This window comes from Gigantopelta aegis, chromosome 6 (assembly GCF_016097555.1).
Source record: "Gigantopelta aegis isolate Gae_Host chromosome 6, Gae_host_genome, whole genome shotgun sequence".
In the NCBI taxonomy this organism is placed as follows: domain Eukaryota; kingdom Metazoa; phylum Mollusca; class Gastropoda; order Neomphalida; family Peltospiridae; genus Gigantopelta; species Gigantopelta aegis.
The window spans coordinates 1502715-1522533 of record NC_054704.1 but is presented as its reverse complement, the minus strand read 5'-3'; the positions used below and the strand labels follow the sequence as shown (position 1 = coordinate 1522533).

The 19819-nt window shown below is 34.7% G+C and overlaps 1 protein-coding gene across 1 annotated transcript; it reads right to left on the bottom strand.

Annotated features, from left to right (window-relative positions):
• Positions 1 to 945: 945 nt before the first annotated feature.
• Positions 946 to 18824, bottom strand: LOC121376086 (cytochrome b-c1 complex subunit 6, mitochondrial-like). The gene is made up of 4 exons (XM_041503865.1): positions 18684 to 18824; positions 6203 to 6220; positions 3610 to 3765; positions 946 to 1224 (listed from the first exon to the last, which is right to left on the bottom strand). Exons 1-4 carry the CDS (start codon positions 18729 to 18731, stop codon positions 1192 to 1194), a joined length of 255 nt encoding a protein of 84 aa, XP_041359799.1. The 5' UTR covers positions 18732 to 18824; the 3' UTR covers positions 946 to 1191.
• Between the last annotated feature and the right edge of the window lie 995 nt (positions 18825 to 19819).

Genomic DNA, 19819 nt, shown 5'->3' with positions numbered 1-19819 from the left:
TTCCCTAAATCAGTACTCAAAACAATCCATTATATGACCGGTCTACATTACATGTTTTTAGTCCCCTACCGGTCAAACCGGAGGGGACTTTCACTGGTTTCGTCTCGTCTGTCCCACATAGTTTTACGGATATTTGTGTTTTTTATACAATGCCCCAAGATATTGAGCTGACATTTTGTATATAATTTTATCATATACTGTTACAGATCCAGTTTGACTTTTATGGCGATTTACTTATTTTCCACATAGTTTGGCCCTTGAAATTAGGAGATATAAAAACCTATTGGGCCAGGGAAAGGGACTTACATTACATGTATTACTTCAGCAGTTCTCTTAGACAATCTAATTAAAATTAGCTCCACTATTACATGTGGATCTAACAGCACCCCGTTGGAGCTCATGTCCAGCGGACCTTTCATTCGACCAATCAAAACCTTACTTGCAAAACCATGCCAGTGATTTGAAAACATTCGGGATTATGCCGAAGGTATACGAAATGATTCGGGTGAATTATGAAGTAGGTCTATGCCGGAAACTAATTGCAGTATTGCAATACATTGTTTAATATAAAATTCGTTTCAAGACAAACAAAAAACCGTGATGGTATAGCCATAAAATCTGTTTATACTAGTATACAATCCAGTTTATTACTGCACTTTCTTCCCTGTTTTTTTAATGTTGAAATAGACCAACAAGTTTGCCTATTGCATAAATAGTCTCGCCCGATATTTTTAGAATTTGTATACTCCCGAATAACGCTATAAAAGGCGAAGTGTAATTGGTCGATATTAAAATTGTTATTTATAGATGAAATGTCACCTGGACATGGGAGTCCACGCAATGCTGTTAGATCTACTGGTAGACCCAGTAGCACTAATTTTAATCAGATTGTTCTCTTAGAATGCTTGTTAGTATGGTTAAATAATTCAAAACTCAACACTTCTCTGTGACACAATTGTTTTATTACTATGTTGTTCAGATGCTGCTTTTTGAAAGTACAGCACATACACCCTGACCAGATCAACACTGGTTGACAATGAATAAAACACTTTACAATTGGTAGTCCAACTTGTTAAAAAAAAAAGTATCTGTCAAACTTAAAATGTTTCCTTTCTGAAATGCCTATTAGTTTCACAATCATGTTAACTATACACGTTCCTAAATAATTAGTAAAAAAACTAAAAATCTTCTTTATTTCAGATGTTTGAATAATTCCTTAGAAACCTGAAAAAAAAAAAAAATAATAATAATAAAGTTAACAAATTGCTTATTCAAAACTGTTTTTAAATGCAAGATAAATTAGAACTTAGTTTATACACCCCACCCACCAGGCAAAATGTCATGTTTTAACAGACGGTTCATACAAATTTCTAACTTCAAAATATCATCTTTTTTCTTTCCTTTTTAAAGAAAAAACAGTTACTGGTACATGGATAATAATTTCCATTAAAAATCTAGCATATCGTATCTTTTGTAAAAAAAAATTAATGTTGGCTATATAATTTGTATTTTGATTTATACTTGTGGACATGTACTAGTAGTTATTCACTGCCAGTTAAACAGACGTTCACCGTGTATAGAATTAAAATAATACATTTATTCTTAGTATTTCAGATGATGATACCTTTACAATCTAATGTCACTGTGCATGTTGATAACCCTGTAGGGCAATTCTGTGGTGTTTGACATACATTTCACACACTTCAGCCAAGCATTACATAAATGTACAGAAAATATCACAACATTTTATTGTTATACATTGTAAGAACCAACTAGGGCATCATTGTCATATATAAACTTTATTCCATCCTTATGTCAATTTAGGTGTGTACAGTGAAAATTATGCATGGTGTTGGAGGTATGCATACAAACTGTAATGTTTCACCCACACATGGTTGTCTAAATTTCTGTGATATGTGATGGCATATTGGAAATATTGTGTCCTATTCCTATAAGGTAGATGTTTATGTGTATTTTAGATGTAATAACATTGCGTTTTTATCACATTAAAAATAGAGACAAACATGCGTCGGATGTATTTGTGTGAAATACATCTTTAAAAGTTTTGAAAAAAAACCCAGTTTATATTTAACAAACAAGAGGATATTAAAAACAAAAACACAGTTTCAGCTAGGATTTATTCTTTTTGTTTGAAGAAAATGAAAAACAATTAACAGGTGAATCACAGGAGGGGTTTCAGGGTGATGGGGACGAACCCCCTCTTGGCCATGTGTTTTCTTTAAAGCAATCTTAAATATTAGCCATAAACTTCACTAGATCATTACAAAAATGAACCCCATTAAAAATGTAAGGTACGATAACACCCTTGATTACATGGGGTGGAATGGGGGGAGGGGAGGAGGCAGGGCACCTACCTTGTGACTAAAGTGTACATGTACAACTGACAAGTGGCACAAAAAATAATTGCCACTACCTACATGTATGATTATGAAATGACAAAACCACAGAATATTTTCATTATTCAAAAGTTAAAGGCATATAAGATGGGGGTAACTTTGGCTGTGGCAGCCCACCATGACTAGGTGCAAGTGACCCATTTTAGTATTTTTTTCATTTATTTGTGATAAGTAACTTTATATTTATTGATTCCACACATAATCTCTGTATAATTAACTCAAGAATATCAAAATAGTAAAGTGCTGCCAGTGAATGTACATGTAGGTGGTTTTCCCCAAGTGTGACGTCACATTTAATATGCTGGTCATGATCCTCTACAAATTGTCCAATTAGTAAAATTCTGGTAGTAAATGCAATTACTGGGTTTGGTATTTTTTTTTATGGAGATGAACAGTTAGTTGTATGTATAATTTTTACATTTTAAAACATAATTAATACTTTTGGTGGGAAGCTGCCTATTGCACACTTTGATCAATTCCCCTTTAATTTAATTACATGGATAAAAATTAATACTGATGGTCATAACTGGCTCTAGTTATAAAAATGTGTGCTAATATCACACTGGCATTGCATAAATATCAATACTTTGCTTTAAAATTGGAAATAATGAATTTTTTTGTAAATTATTGATGCATTCATAGTTGATGCATTAGTTGCATTTTCTGTAACTAAAACACATTTACTGAAAAAGGATTAATGTAACATTTGACAGTCACACCAGAGATAATAACCTTTCAAATCATACCAAATTTGTTTCATTTAAATGAGTTTTTAAAAATGACCTATTTACCTGACCACGGAATTGCCCTGTAGCAATCAGTTTGAAAGCTTTCACCGATTGGTTTGTCTTCCTTAGTATTCAGTATTAACCGTCAAAGGCAGCACTATAGATGGTAATACCAGCCATAATCTGATTTGCCCCGGATATTTCTATTCTCAATGACTTGTTATTTATTTACAATTGTTTTACAAGTGACCCTTAAAAATAAACTTTGTTGCTTTTAAAATAGTTTATTAAAATATAAGTGTGATAGCTGGCATACTTGTGGAAAGTATCATGGTTAAATAAAGCAGTAGACCAAATATCGAAAAATCAAATGTTTAGAAGGGGGAATTAGAAGAGAAATAAAACTGACTGAAAAGACTTTAATATAATATTAATATGGTAAGACCGAGAAAGTGGGCACGTACACAGCTGTCGACACAGTGGACGAAGTCGAAGAGTTCCTCGACACACATCTCTGCTGTGTTGGAGCGACTGTTGACACGGTCGTTACACTTCTCGAGGACAGCCCGGTACTGCTCACAGCCACCCGAACATGATGCCTTCAGAGTGTCCTGGGGATCCTGCACAAAGACAAACACAACTAAACAATGTGCCGCTGCGCCTGGAGACAGATCTTCGCAGTCATTTCAAGCAAGCAATTTCAAACAAGTGGGAATTTACCTATTAGCTCATTTGGTAGAGCACTGGATTCTTGTACTATGAGTACATGGTTCGAATCCCACTCAGTGACAATAAGCATCTCACCAACACAGAGTGAAGTCAAAAGATGAAAGGCAAGTGTGCCCAGACTCACCACTTTGCAGGGCGAGTATAAGGAGAGTGTAGATACACTCACCACTTTCCAGAGTACTTACTAGTATGAGGAGAGGCTGCTGAACCAATGTTTATTCTGCACCAACACAGTAACATACATAACTGAAGTTTAAATCTTGGAGGTTGAAACAAAACTGTTAAATATACATCGGTATTAAATTAATGAACAAATGATTGTATTCTCGTTATAATGTAATTTTGGGTTGACTTGTGCAGTGGGGCAGGATGTAAAACAATTTCCGTAACCTAAGCTAAAAACCACTTGTTCAAGGCGAGCCCAGGCATGCTTAAGTTCAGCCAGCCATTTTTCACTAAACTTTTGATTTGATTTAACATGTACCCGGTAGTGTAAAACCTAGTCTAGCTAGCAAGCATTAATAACAAACGGCTGGCAGAACTTACCTGGACCAATCTAAGTTAACTACAATATGGTTATTCAGTGTTCTCGCTGGGTGAAAATTAAAGGAGGGAGGCTATATGACCACTCCCCCCCCCCCCACCCTGCCCTTCCAAAAACCAAAACCCCCCCCCCCCCCCAAAAAACCCAACAACCCAGAAATGCTAAAAAGAAAAAAAAAAAAAAACGGGAGGGAGAAGAGCTTGCTTACCATATACTGTTGTGTGTTAGTTGAATTGATGGAAAGACCTACCCCTAATATTGCCCCTCAGTATCTGGTGCAAAACGGTTTGTAAGATATACAAGCTGATTCAACTTTTGTGTACCGTTAGTTGAACCGGAGATATTGTCAGTCTGACATTCACAGGAATTTGTTTTGCTGAACCGGTCAGTTTTATTATTATTATTTTATATCTGAAAAATATTAAAGATTTTTTTTTAAGTGATCCTCTAATGTGGGAAAATATGTTTCTGTTCTTTTTATTTCCATCTTCATCGAATGAATCGATCACATTGATATTGCCAGCTGATAAAAAGTAGTTTCATTTTTGTAAAGGCGGTGTACATATATTTGGCATTCAAGATAAATGATTTTAATGATAAACACTACCATTTCTGTTGTTTTTATAAGCAGTGATATCTCCCAAAAAAACTAAAAGTTTCTAATATTTTATAAAGAATTGCTGAATAAACAAATGACTGAAAGTAAAAAATCATGTTATGACCAATTAAGTCTCATGTGATAATTCTTTGTTTTTTAATTCATTGCTCAAATAAAATATAACTTTCATTATGTGTATCAAACATAGAAATGGATACTGGTACTGAAATGGGACACAATACAGGCTGTTAAATATACTGTTAAATTATGTTGCGGTAACTGTCATAAACTACTGAACTTTTCCGCCATTTTCGTACAAACCGTGGCTTGTTTACTTTGATGACCAGTGGACCGGCCTCGGTGGCGTCGTGGCAGGCCATCGGTCTACAGGCTGGTAGGTACTGGGTTCGGATCCCAGTCGAGGCATGGGATTTTTAATCCAGATACCGACTCCAAACCCTGAGTGAGCAAGGCTCAATGGGTAGGTGTAAACCACTTGCACCGACCAGTGATCCATAACTGGTTCAACAAAGGCCATGGTTTGTGCTATCCTGCCTGTGGGAAGCGCAAATAAAAGATCCCTTGCTGCCTGTCGTAAAGAAGAGTAGCCTATGTGGCGACAGCGGGTTTCCTCTAAAAACAGTGTCAGAATGACCATATGTTTGACGTCCAATAGCCGATGATAAGATTAAAAATCAATGTGCTCTAGTGGCGTCGTTAAATAAAACAAACTTTACTTTACTTTGATGACCAGTGTGCAGACGGATCAGGTTTTTTTCAATGTGTGAAAAAATGTGCATTTTTAAATAGCGGAGCTGGGTGCTGTAAAATATAGTAGGATGTTGAAAAATAAGAGTGGTGCAGAAAATAGGAGGCGGGGGCATCAAAATTCAATAGCGAGGCGGGCCACCCCACTTAAATGGAGCAGCAAGAACACTGCTTATTTCAATTCAGCAAGTTCAGTCAACGTAGTTTTTATTTAGGCTAGACAAAACAAAAGTCAGTGACTAAACATATACAATATATATATATATGTTATTTTAACTCATTATTGTTATTATTAATTGTAAGTACTAACTTTATGTATTGACAAGATTAGCCTTTTGATACTTAAGTATATTGACAAAATGTTATTTAATGGGCAATATTCAACAGTAAAATAAAAAATTATTAAAATGTCACTTACAACAAGTTCAGCTTCCTCCTGCAAACAATCAGAATGAAAAGATTAAATAGCAAACAGCATAATTTTTTTTAATTTCATATTTTAAAACAATATTGATGTGACTATAAGTAAAATAAAAAGATACTAACTGATCACATTTCACAACTAGAAACATCATTAGCCCACAGTGAAACACAGCAGGTCAACAGGTAAATTGCAGACATCAAAATCCCTCAGTTTTGACATTTCAGAATAAAGAGACAAATGCCACCCCCCCCCCCCCCCCCCCCCCCCCCACCCCAACGCATAAATAATTCATTCGGTAATAATTTTACTGCCAATGAATCACCAACGATCAGCAAACGTTCCATATAGGTATGTCAGCAAAACACGTTTGAATCAAGACCTCACTTTTGAACCGACAAACTATTGATGACAAAGTCAGAAATTATAGACCAATCAGAAGCAACATCCAATTGACTCAATTTTTACCGTAAAACTTAATAAACCAGGTATTTCACCCCAACTTTTACTAACTCACTCCATGTAGTAGAAAATGTTTTTTTGTCAATTTTGTTACAGCTAATAAATTACACGACAGATGTATCACACTTGATTATAGTTGATATTATGGTACAAAATAACTTTATATCATATGCTAAGAAATCACTATGATATGAAACGACCAAGGTAAGAATTGACCACAGCAACTAGCTTGTAACAACCTTTATGGCAGTTCAGCAAGTCCATCTACATAAAGACAATGCATAAAAAGAAAAGGGGTCCAACAGAATGACACCCTAGTTCATCAAGATTAATGTTGACTGCATGTCAAAGTGCAAACACAAGTCAACATTAATCTGGTTAAGGCATTACGTCATTAGCTAAATATGGCTGTTTCAAGCAATGTTGCTCCGAATGAAATTGAGGTAAAAATAACAACTACAATCACGTTTTCCCACCCTAATCATGTATTGTGATCTATTTCGAGCTTATGGAGACCAAGAAATACTTACTTTGAAACAATCTTCACTTTGAATTAAAGGAAAAAAGTTTGACTGTTTGAGTTTTCTTTAAAAATGCGCAGTTATTGTTATCTGCCCTTACTGGAGGGAAATAAAACTCGGAACAGTCTTGTATGTAGAAAAGGATCGGTGAAGTGATCTCTCGTTCTATAATAAATACAAAAAAACCCCCATAAAACTAAAAATTAATAAAATAACTTAAAAGTAAAAATAAATTAAAGTTAATATAAAATAAAATGATATAAAATAAAGTTAATAAAATAAAGTCAATAAAATAAAATAACATTTATTAATTAAGTAATAGAAATGAAATAAAAAAATATTTTTAAAAATTAATAATGAATATATATATATATATATATATATATATAAACGTGTTAGTTTTATTTCATTTATATATATAATATATATATATAAATGAAATAAAACTAACACGTTTCTCATTTGCCAGTAATTAAAATGTTACTGATGTGTCTTCCTTCTTCCTTCAGTGTTTCATTTAGCAACAAAATAATACTTTAAAATGAAAGTTAATTTCTCTACAAGTAACTAAAACATAAATACTAAGTTTTAAACTGTTACCTAGATCTTTTTCTTGGTTTCTTCTGAAGAAGTCGGGGGTGGGGGGGGGGGGGGGGGGGTGGGGGGGAATCAAACACATTTCTCTCTTGTTTGCCAGTACGCTAAACATTACTGTTGTCCCTTGCAAGGAGGCCAGAGAGTTGAACAAAATATACCAAATTTTTCTTAAGTCAAACAGAAATAATTCCTCATTAAAAAATTCGAGGAATTATTTCTGTCTGACTTATGAAAAATACTTGACAAGGCACACATCAAAGTTGGTATATCTTGTTCAACTTTCTGTCCTCCTCATGGTGAGCAAGGGGCAACAGTAACATTTAACGTACTGGCAAACAAGAGAGAAATATGTTTCATTGCCACCCCCCCCCCCCCCCCCCCCCCCCCCCCCCCCCCCCCCCTTCAGAAGAAAACTGCGAAAAAGATAGGTAAATAACAGTTTAAAACTTAGTACTTATGTTACTTTGATTTTAAAGTATTATTTTGTTGTTAAAGGGCAATTCCACGGTAACGGAATTACGAGTTGGAGAGATATTTCAGGCATTAAACTCAGCTAGTCCACATAAGAAAAATTATCATAATGATGTAACTATGTAATACACTAGTACTGCACTAGTGCTTGTCATGGGCAGAAGTGAGACTCCCTACTGCAAGGTGTAGTGCATGAGTACTTAATTAAAGTTTGGTAACGGAATTACGTAAAAACGGACACCATTTTTACGGGCACCGCAAAACATCTACAAACTCTGTGAAGTATGATGAAATAATTATTTATCTTCATGATGGAATGATCTCCTGATGACTTGTGATTAACAAAATAGAAATTATTTTACAAATTATCTTTTCATAATTTTGTTGTACAACATTGAATGCCGGTAACGGAATTACTCAGTTTGGTAACAGAATTACCGCTCTGAATTTACTTTTGAAAAACAATATTTATTTACTTTAAATTTGATTTGCAAATATTTTGCATAATTTTATAAGTTAAATAATAATTCAGTATACTTGTTTTAAGCATTCATATTAATATTTCAAATGATAACTAGTTTCAATATCGGTAACATGTACACGTACATGTATACGAGTGGAGATTTAAACTAGCACTAAACTGTGTACATATTACATAGTAAATGTTTAAAATGTTTGACAGCAATTGAAAAAAAGTCTTGAACAGTGACATTGTTAATAACGAAGAGAATTACACCAGGTCAGAGGAACACAGGCCAATTAAAATTATATAAACTGACCGTCAAACATCTAGATTGTATTACGGTAAGTGAAAGATATTATGCCTAATAATAAAATTCCTCATCTATCTGAGGTTATGATAACATACACGACAAAAATCAAAAAACCATTATTTTCTTTTTGGGCCAATCAAACATGCTATCTTTCCATTTTAAGAATTTTACTCATATTAGATTTCCTTGTAAAGATAGCATTAACACTATAAAACGGTTGCTTTCTTTTTGTCCATTATATACATTTAAAAGCATAATGTTGGTAATTAGAATGATACTATCTATTTTCTGGATATCCTGTCATTTAAATATAAATTATTAAATACATGTACAGTCAATAAATGCCTTTGGATAAAGTAAAATTAAAGTTTGCTTCAAGTAAACGTGTTATGTTACATTTCCACTTTCTGGACCCTATATATGTTTAAAGATCTATACTGAGCTTGAAATTGTGGCCTGTAAAAAGTGAAAAGAAGTCTATTTTTAAAAGTCTATTGCAAGTGAAATAAACATTCACCTGCTAAAATTAACTAAAAATTGCGTCATTTTTCAAAAAACAGATGTACGTACGATCATCTCATCTTGTATTTAGCTGAGGCCGAGCTCATAATTCTATTACATTTTAATTTTATAATGCTCTAAACTACACATCAGAGGTCTTAAGTTTCCACACATTGTCCCAAACCCTACATTCACGTTGTGCTGTCTTATTTCCAGCAGGCCATTTTTGTTTCACAGCAGGCCATATTTCTTTTGGCCTGCTATTTAAAAAATAAATAATGGCAGGCCATATTTAGCTTCATATTTCGAGCACCGATATAATTATAGTAGGTTTCGATTATAACTTGAATTTTGTCATGGATTTGCCGAAGTTTAGTCATCATAATGAAGTAGTACTGTTTGGTTAAAGTGTATCAGATTTCCTTAATTTCTATATTGTCAATGGATAACATTTATATATGGGTGTTCCGCAAATGCATTTGGAGCCACTACTAGTACTATTACCATATGGATTTTTAAAAAAGATTTTGTATATCTTCCTAATGTTACATCACTTGATGTATTGGTGTATATGGATAAGAGTGTAGCATTTTAGTACTATGTAGGTTTATATTAAAGTGTTTCTTGACACTATATACCAAAGACGGTAACGGAATTACAAACCTATGGTAACGGAATTACATATGTTTACAGCTATATAATTTTACTAATAATGTATGAATTTGAAAGTAAATGTGTCTGATTATGTGCATTAACATATACTCAGAGAATATGAGTTGATTCCTTGATTAAATATATATGAATAATACAATCTAACTTTTTGTTTGTTTTCGATAACGGAAATACAAACTGATTCTATGTTTTCTAATTTCCCCTAAATGTAACAAAAAAAATTTTTCTTCATTAAAGTGGATTATGAAGTGTAGTACTTTGTTAGTGGTAAAACAAAAACACTAATAAAAAGAATATTACCTTCAATTACATGGCTGCTGTACATAAATTCATAGTGTGTATTACGGAAGTGTCATATTTTTAGTGTGACGGTATCCTCATAAAATTTAAAGTTTAACACATCCATTTATTTTACAATATTTTACTTACCAGATTTGGATTCTCCAGACAATTTTACATTAAAAACAATCTTAATATATCAGGAATAACATGATTTGATTTTTTCACTCCATGTCCACTTTAGCGTGGAATTGCCCTAAATGGAATACTGAAGGAAGAAGCAAGACACAGCAGTCACATTTTAATTACTGGAAAATTAGAAAAATGTGTTGGTTTTATTTCATTTATATATATTCATTATTAATTTAAAAAAAGTATTATTGACATTTAAAAAAATATCTTTGTAATTAAATTATATTTTTATTTCATTTCTATTACTTAATTAATAAATGTTATTTTATTTTATTAACTTTATTTCATTAACTTTAATTTATTTTATATTATTTTATTTTATTATATTAACTTTAATCTATTTTTAAGTTACTTTAATAACTTTTAATTAATTTTTAGTATTATGGTTTTTTTTTGTTGTATTTATTATGAACAGACCTTGCCTTTTAAGGTGCGCGGGTGCGATCGCGCTCGTAATTTCAATCTAGCGAGTGTGAAAAATAATGCACGTTACACTTAACAACAACTAATTTTGTATACTGATTGCCACTATTTACCTTATGTATCTGACAGAAAGATCTGTTTAATAATACCAGAAAAAAAATGTTACGAGGATGGGTAGCGTCCATGCAAACATTTTTAATATAAGACATGACTGGATAAAATTATCTTTGCTTTACAAGAAACAGTCGGGAAACACAGGTTTAACAGACAATCTTCGAAGACATTTATATCCAAAAGTCTTCAGACATCAAAATATCTTTGCCTATTTTTGGCTTTATTAATTAGAAACAGTCCACTTTTCGTAAAAGGTACGAGAGATCACAACATCTGATACGGATAACTCATTTATACTGTTCATATAGTTATGACAAAAAGAGAAAAGGGATTCTACACAAATGCACTTGTTACAGAAATCAGCGAAGTCGGTAAAATTGTCTCGATTAGTTCGTAACTGTTAAGACTACAAAGCTTACGTGAGGTCCCGAAAATGGCAATCGAGTAATTTTATACTTTCTTTGAAAGAAATTAAAAATAAGAATAAGCCTAGGTATTTTTTTTACATCTATTAATTTTCTTTTTTATCTTTAAAAACAATCAAATAAATCTTCATTTAAATATCTGTATTTCAGCCAGAAATATGGTACACACTATAGTAACAGTAATCAATGATCATTGCCGACTATTTAATTTTTGTTTCGTTTGTTAGAAAGTCACAGATCATGTGACTGGAACATGATTTGATGCGCCGTACTCTGTGGCACATTGACTGATCAGAGCTATCGGGGTCAGATTATTTTTACTCTTGGAATTCTGCACGCATACGCCGGTCTACTTGACAACTTATTATAATTACGCACTGATGATGATGTCTAAAATTATGTGGTTTTTTTATTATCTTTATTATGGTATCCCATGCTTGGAATAAAATCCTATGTATTGACAGATTTTGTCAGAGTTTGTATATTTTTTGTATCAACAACATTGGTGCCATTCTAGATCAATGACGTAACGCTGTCAGGGCCGTTCGTAACTTGTAGCGAGACAAGTTGCGTAATTATTGAATTAAAAATGTCACTTGAATGTCAATGTCCCAACCAACACTATCAATTAAGTAATTGTAGGCCTAAGTTTCACAAGTTATTTAAAAAAAATGTTTTAATAATATGAGTCAGTAGTGCACACCTGAGATGCTTGGGTCATAGTTCATGAACCACCACCTTGAAACCAGTGGGTTTTTCCCATCCCAACTATCCTAATCATATTCGTTGTACATAATAATGAAAAAGTTGATTCCTATATATGTTTAGCTGCACGTTCACGAAACCATCTCACACTGAAAAGATATATATATATATACACAGGGGTTGAATTTGTGTTTTTTTTTACCACTATCCCCAAGGAATAGTGAATTTAAAAAAACCCACTATTCTGTCTAAAAATGTACTATCCCTTCAATTATTAATGTACTACTAGTTTTCCTGACTGTGCTATGTCGCCCTGTACAACATTGCGTAACGAACAATTGTTTATATACCAGTCTATGCATTACTGCGTACTAGCTGGAATTACAAATGAACTCACTCCAAACATTAGTCTTGATAAAAAAAAGACGTTTATTTTGTACCAGTAAATGCATGAGAAAGGTCTTAGTAGCGTGAGGATTTGTTCTGCAGAAAAATGTAGCTGAAGAAAAAGCATAAGCGGAATAGTCGCAGGCGATTTTCGGTATTCCGTGCTGTATTTTCACTTTCATGATGGAATATTGGAAGAATTGTTTTAGTATTCCGTTTCGAAATTTACTATTTACGGTATAGCGTAAAATTCGAAAGAAAGAAATGTTTTATTTAACGACGTACTCAACACATTTTATTTACGGTTATATGGCGTCAGACATATGGTTAAGGACCACACAGATTTTGAGAGGAAACCGCTGTTGCCACTATATGGGCTACTCTTCCGATTAGCAGCAAGGGATCTTTTATTTGCGCTTCCCACAGGCAGGATAGCACAAACCATGGCCTTTGTTGAACCAGTTATGGATCACTGGTCGGTGCAAGTGGTTTACACCTACCCATTGAGCCTTGCGGAGAATTTACTCAGGGTTTGGAGTCTGTATCTGGATTAAAAATCCCATGCCTCGACTGGGATCCGAACCCAGCCTGTAGACCGATGGCCTACCACGACGCCGGTCGTAAAATTCGACCCCTGATATATAATTGTGTGCATCAAATTATCTGAATAGTACATATTGTAATTAAAGAATCAAATTGTCTGCATCAGCGTATACATGTCATAATTATATTTCTATATTACTACTCCTGAAACTTTTTAATAAATTACAACTCCATTCCTGAAAAGGAAAAGAAGTCAGACTACACTAATGAACCAAACAACATAAAATTAGAAGAAAACATTATTGGTTTATTGGTTCATTTTTGCTACATATGTTTTTCAAAAGCCAAGGACTGTATGAACGAGAAATTACTTCACCAATCCTTTTCCCTATACAAGACTGTTTCTGAGTTTTATTTCCCTCCACAAGCCATAGGATTTCAAATTTCATGGGAAACACTTTTTGGGTTCCGTGCCCTGAGATCATGGGAACCCATCGGAAGCTGTTTTTAGGTTCCGTGCCCTGAGATCATGGGAACCCATCGGAAGCTGTTTTTAGGTTCCGTGCCCTGAGATCATGGGAACCCATCGGAAGCTGTTTTTAGGTTCCGTGCCCTGAGATCATGGGAACCCATCGGAAGCTGTTTTTAGGTTCCGTGCCCTGAGATCATGGGAACCCATCGGAAGCTGTTTTTGGGTTCCGCGCCCTGAGATCATGGGAACCCATCAGAAGCTGTTTTTAGATTCCATGAAAACAAGTTATGGGAACCCATTTCTTATACCATAATGCAATGGATTGTCAAAATGCTATGCAGGTTGGGTAATATGTTCGAATCTTGCCAACTGACATATTATTTTAAATGACAACAAATAAAGGTTCCAATCCAGCCAACTGACTGTTGTTTTACATCAAATAAAGGTTCCAACCCATTCAACTGACTGGGTTTTTTTTTTTTTTTACATTAAATAAAGGTCCCAATCCAGCCAACTGACTTGTTTTTTTTTATACATCAAATAAAGGTTCCAATCCAGCCAACTGACTGTTTGCATTACAGCCAGTTCTACCGGCCACGGTGGCGTCGTGGCAGGCCATCGGTCTACAGACTGGTAGGTACTGGGTTCGGATCCCAGTCGAGGCATGGGATTTTTAATCGAGATACCGACTCCAAACCCTGAGTGAGTGCTCCACAAGGCTCAATGGGTAGGTGTAAACCACTTGCACCGACCAGTGATCCATAACTGGTTCAACAAAGGCCATGGTTTGTGCTATCCTGCCTGTGGGAAGCGCAAATAAAAGATCCCTTGCTGCCTGTCGTAAAAAGAGTAGCCTATGTGGCGACAGCGGGTTTCCTCTAAAAACATTGTCGGAATGACCATATGTTTGACGTCCAATAGCCGATGATAAGATAAAAAAATCAATGTGCTCTAGCGGCGTCGTTAAATAAAACAAACTTTACAGCCAGTTCTGGGCTGAAAAAGTTGAGTCCGCCCAAGCTACTGATTATCCAACGCACAAACCCGTGAAAAGAGACGTTTTCAAACTCAATATTTTCAACACAGTCGCACCCCTTCTCCTCCCCTCCCCTCCACATTACATACGCATGCTGTTCTGACTGACAGCTACATAAATATAACAGTTTACGTCATTTCCGCCCTTAATGAAAAGACAGGAAATAGTGGAGTTTATTCGATTGTCACCTTCAGTACTCCAGTACATGCGTGACATCGGCAATAAATTTGTCGACTTCAGTGACAGTAATAAAAAGTTAATTATTTTTATCAAATAATATTTGAATTAAAATCCTATTTTAGGTCCCTAAATTTAAAAGCGACACTACAAATAATTAGTGCCAGTGATTTTGGTTCAAATGTGCAATGTACATATGGATCAATTATTTATATATATGCGTATGTGGGTACAATGTAGGCTCATACCTATTATTACCTACGTCATCGAAACGGGAATGGACTCGTGTTCTTTGGAATAGATGCCATGATGTCAATATTACAATTTTTGGTCGGGTTTGATTTGAGCGCGTTGTCGAACTCTGATTCGGGTTTACTTGAACACTGAGAAGTATGGCGAACACTAAAATCCGAATCCGGTGTCGTGATTGTGTTGAAAACAATCTCCAGTAGTTTTATATGAGTAGCATGAACCAACAGGAACGATAACTCGTGACGGCATGAATTGCATCTGCGCAAAAACTGGCTCCAGATTTCTCTCATTTAATGGGTACAAACTCCGCCTGAAAGCTCTTTTCTGATAGGTTCTGACACGGGAAACATAGCCAATGAGAAAAGTTAATACATTAATCAGCTAGAACATTCTATTTTCACTTAATTATGCACTCATTTGCCTAAAAATAATTCAGTGTGAAAAGTTTGCTTCAGGTAAAAATGTAGTTAGGAGAGGTGTTCTACATCATGGTTTGGTAATATGAAAAACCATCCATACCTTTATTAGTGTAAATCAGAAAAAAATACAGAAAATGGGCGTAAAATTGTTGATTTTGGAAGTTTAACAACCCAATGTGACTATTTCCGAGCGCTCACGGAAATCAACGGAAATTTCCGATCGAAATCCAAGATAGCGGCGCCCATCTCCGATCAGTGTTTACAAACTTTTAAACATGTATTCCTTGACAATGCAATCAATTCTACATGGATTATTACAAGTAATTTGGGGACATATATCATATAATCAATACCTCGTATATATAGACCTCTATTATTGAGTAGAAATTGTTGCAACTTTTTTTTGTAACTTCCTCCTCATACCACTTCGCACCCTTTTCACACTAATTAATTTTTTTTTTTTATTGAGACGTTATAATCGAGGTACAAACATCATGTCAACTTCCCCAACCCATTCAGAATATTGTAATGCATGTTTTCCATGTCCATGTTGACAATGATACATCCACTCCGGCTCTACTCCATCGGCACCCGGACACGTCCAACAAACTTTACAAAGATTATTCCAAATCATAGTCCTACCAAGTCAGTTAAGTATTTTGTTTGGTGATTCCTGATGGTGTATTTTGTGAGATCTGTGACTGACGCCCTCTCTGTCTCTGAAGGAAATATTTGATAGATTTTGATTGGTCTATTTATTTATTACTGGCTTCAGAGGTCCCACAAAAGACACCACATCACCAGCAAAAGTATTTCATGAAAACAAAAAATAAAAAATAATTTTCAGACATTGGTGGGTGAATATGAACATGACTATTCTCATTACTGACCCTAGTTGTAGACATGTTACTGTGCCAAAACTCCCGTAATATCCATAGCAGACGTGACTTTTTGCTTGCATATATCATTGTAAAACGATATTTAAAACCATTTTAATTCTGCTTTATATTATTTGTTTCCATTTTCAATCAGATTAGAGGTCATATTACATGTAAAAAAAACAAAATAATCACCAGTTATTTGGATGATTGCCCTGTTACATTCATTATACAGGTTTTTGGACAGAAAATGAAAACAAATATTTAAAGGTCCATCAACCGGCCGTATACAAAAATTCGTTAAAAATTAATTTTTCACTCTTTTTCATTAAAACAAAAAGCATTCATCTTCTAAAACCCATACTATTATGTATGCAAACAATGAGTTTTCTATTTGAATTTTTTTTAAATCATTGGTTCATGCTAATATGAGAAACATTACTATTTGTATAAATTTATTACATATAGATAAATATATATATATTTTTTTTCAATCATGGTTAACGAAATTTCGGTTTCATGGTTTGGCCGACATGCTACCGGTAACGATCGTTACCGTGAAATCCGATGGCCTGCTCCAATAAGGGCAGATAACAATAACGGCATGTTTTAAAGAAAACCCACAGTGTCAAGACTTTTTTCCTTGAATTCAAAGTGAAGATCGTTTCAAAGTAAGTATTTCTTGTCTCCATAAGCTCGAAAGAGATCACAATACACGATTTGGGTGGGAAAACATGATGGTAGTCATTATTTTTACCTGAATTTCGTTCCGAGCAAAATTGCTTGGAACGGCCATATTCAGCTAATGGTGTAATGCCATCGCCAGAGTAACATTGACTTGTGGTTGCACGTTGACTTGCAGTCAATGTTAATCTTCATCAACTAAATGACAACCACTGACTGTCAATTCTATCATCACAGATATAACTAAGATAAAACAAACAAAAAAGGTTGTGAACAGCGAGTGTGTAAATTGTACGGTACTGAATTATGCATTGCATGTGTTGATAGAAATGACATTGGGGTGTCATTCTGTTGGACGAATTTTCTTTCAATACAGTGTACACATGTAGATAGACTTGCTGAACTACCGTTAAAAAAATCGCTACCACTAATAGTCGCTGTGCAGGCCTGCTCAAATTGCACGAACGATCGTTTCGTTCGTGCATCGGTTATGTCATTTTATTTGGCATAACCGATTTACCGTTCACGTAAAATTTACTGAATGGTTAGTCCCGGCAACGTACCAACATACTTTTATCACGAGTACAAACATTAGACGCAGTGCTTTTTCGTAGCGTGTAACGTAACCAGTCAAGTTTGTATAAATATCTTGTGAAGTAGGTGCATTCCCATTGGTTGTTAGAAGGCATTATAGCCGAATTTAAGAAATCAGAAATGGCGACATTGTGGTGGTCATTACAATCTCTAACTGGATATCAGCAACCAGGGTAAACCAGAGTCACAGTGACCCTACTATTACCTGTAGTTCCAAATCTAATAGTGACAGTGACGACGACGACATTGTCAATGATAATTGCAGTGACAGTATCAGTATCCACTGTTCCTCAGATGAGGAGGATAGCACCGAGTCTCCCACTCACGACTGAATGTCATGACATTATATACACATAAAAGACGAATATTATAAAATTAATGGTAAGAAATTGCCTTGCATTTGCAGTGAATTCTTATTTATTCACACGTAGTTATGCACACATGATGATGTGTTTTATATAATAGGTCAAGCCAGACATTCATTATATTTTGGTAATTCATCACAATTGTACTAATCATTTTTTTTTAATTTCTTAAACATTTGTATACATATACTGCTTACTTACCATTGCCACTCTCTTGTTTCTCAAAATTAAGTTGTTGGGGGTTTTTAATTATAAAGAAAAAAAAACAGGTTATGCAAACCAAAATAGGTTATGCAAAATCTTTTGGCATAACCCCTTTTCAGGTTATGCACATTTTTTATTTGCGCAGGCCTGCTGTGGAACTGACCACCAAAGTGACCAACCGTTCAACTTCTTCAACTTCAAGGTCAAGCAAGAGTTACCAAGTTACGTGATAGCTTACACAAACATTTACTTCTGCGTAGCAAGATTAAAAAAAAATGACACGTTTGTGTAGCAATCTACAGAGTAGTTCAGTAATAATAAATCTCAGGTACCTCTGACGGGGGATCTGAGCTCAGCGCAACTTCGTCTCCCAATGCCATCTTTGCAAATCACGTTGTCAAGAACGGCAACTTGAGTGCAGTCTTCCGTTCCTCTTCCTTGGTACATTCTTCCTATGATTAGGCGAACCACAAAAGGTGTTGATCAGGCGGCTGAAAAATGTATGGCCAAAAAGGAACCAGAATCATTACAAGTTGTAAACGATGACATGCTCAATTGAGAGATAGAGTTGCATGTAATACCAGCTAGTTAGACGTCGGGAAAATGCAGACAGTCGTCCACAGGTGTTTGAAGAAAATATGCGTTGTCTGCATTATTCAGCATTTAATAAAAACATTTTAAAGGGAAAAACCTTTTGTCGGTCTTTGTTGTTGGGTTCTTGTTTTTTCTTCTTTTTTTTTTTTCTTATTATTTAATTTACATTTTTCCTTTATTCTTTCACAGTAAATTTAATTAATCACCAGTGTTGGAGTTTTATTACATGAATAGGCCTACATAATAATATGTTCTTTATTGGGTGTAACAAAAAATTGCAATTTATTCAAATTTGATTAGGCCTACATTCATATCTTGTGTCGTTTGTTTTCTCGTGTTTTATGAACGAACAAACAAAATAAATAAAATGAGGTGCCGACGTTATAGCCAAAAGAGGTTCCGTTTTCGCCAAAACATTGAAGTGCCGTTACAGCAAGATTGGTTCCGTTTTTGCCAACGAAAATGCTTCCGTTTTGGCAATGATCCCGACCAGGCAAAGGGTACAAGTATCAATATCTTGGGTAACCGAAAATTGGTTTGCGTGATTGTTACCTAGGTAACCGATTGTTTGGTTGCGTGAATTATATTTGTGTAAATAATATAATATAATAAGACAAAATAATACCCCCAACCCCCCAAATAAAAGGTTCTATACAAAGAAAGAAAAAAAAAAGAAGACATTTTCTCTCTCTCTCTCTCTCTCTCTCTCTCTCTCTCTCTCTCTCTCTCTCTCTCTCTCTCTCTCTCTCTCTCTCTCTCTCTCTCTCTCTCTCTCTCTCTCTCTCTCTCTCTTCATCAGATGTTAGTTGGTGGGTTTCCACTGAAAAATACAAATTGTTTTAATTCTTCCCCAGTTATTAAATTCAGTTCAAAT

Excerpts from the sequence above, each read along its gene's own strand:
- LOC121376086 (XM_041503865.1), bottom strand. The coding sequence starts at position 18,731 with ATGGCATTGGGAGACGAAGTTGCGCTGAGCTCAGATCCCCCGTCAGAG. Across the intron at positions 1,225-3,609 it reads TCCACTGTGTCGACAGCTGT|GTTTCTAAGGAATTATTCAA; the intron begins GTACGTGCCCAC and ends TTTTTTTTTCAG.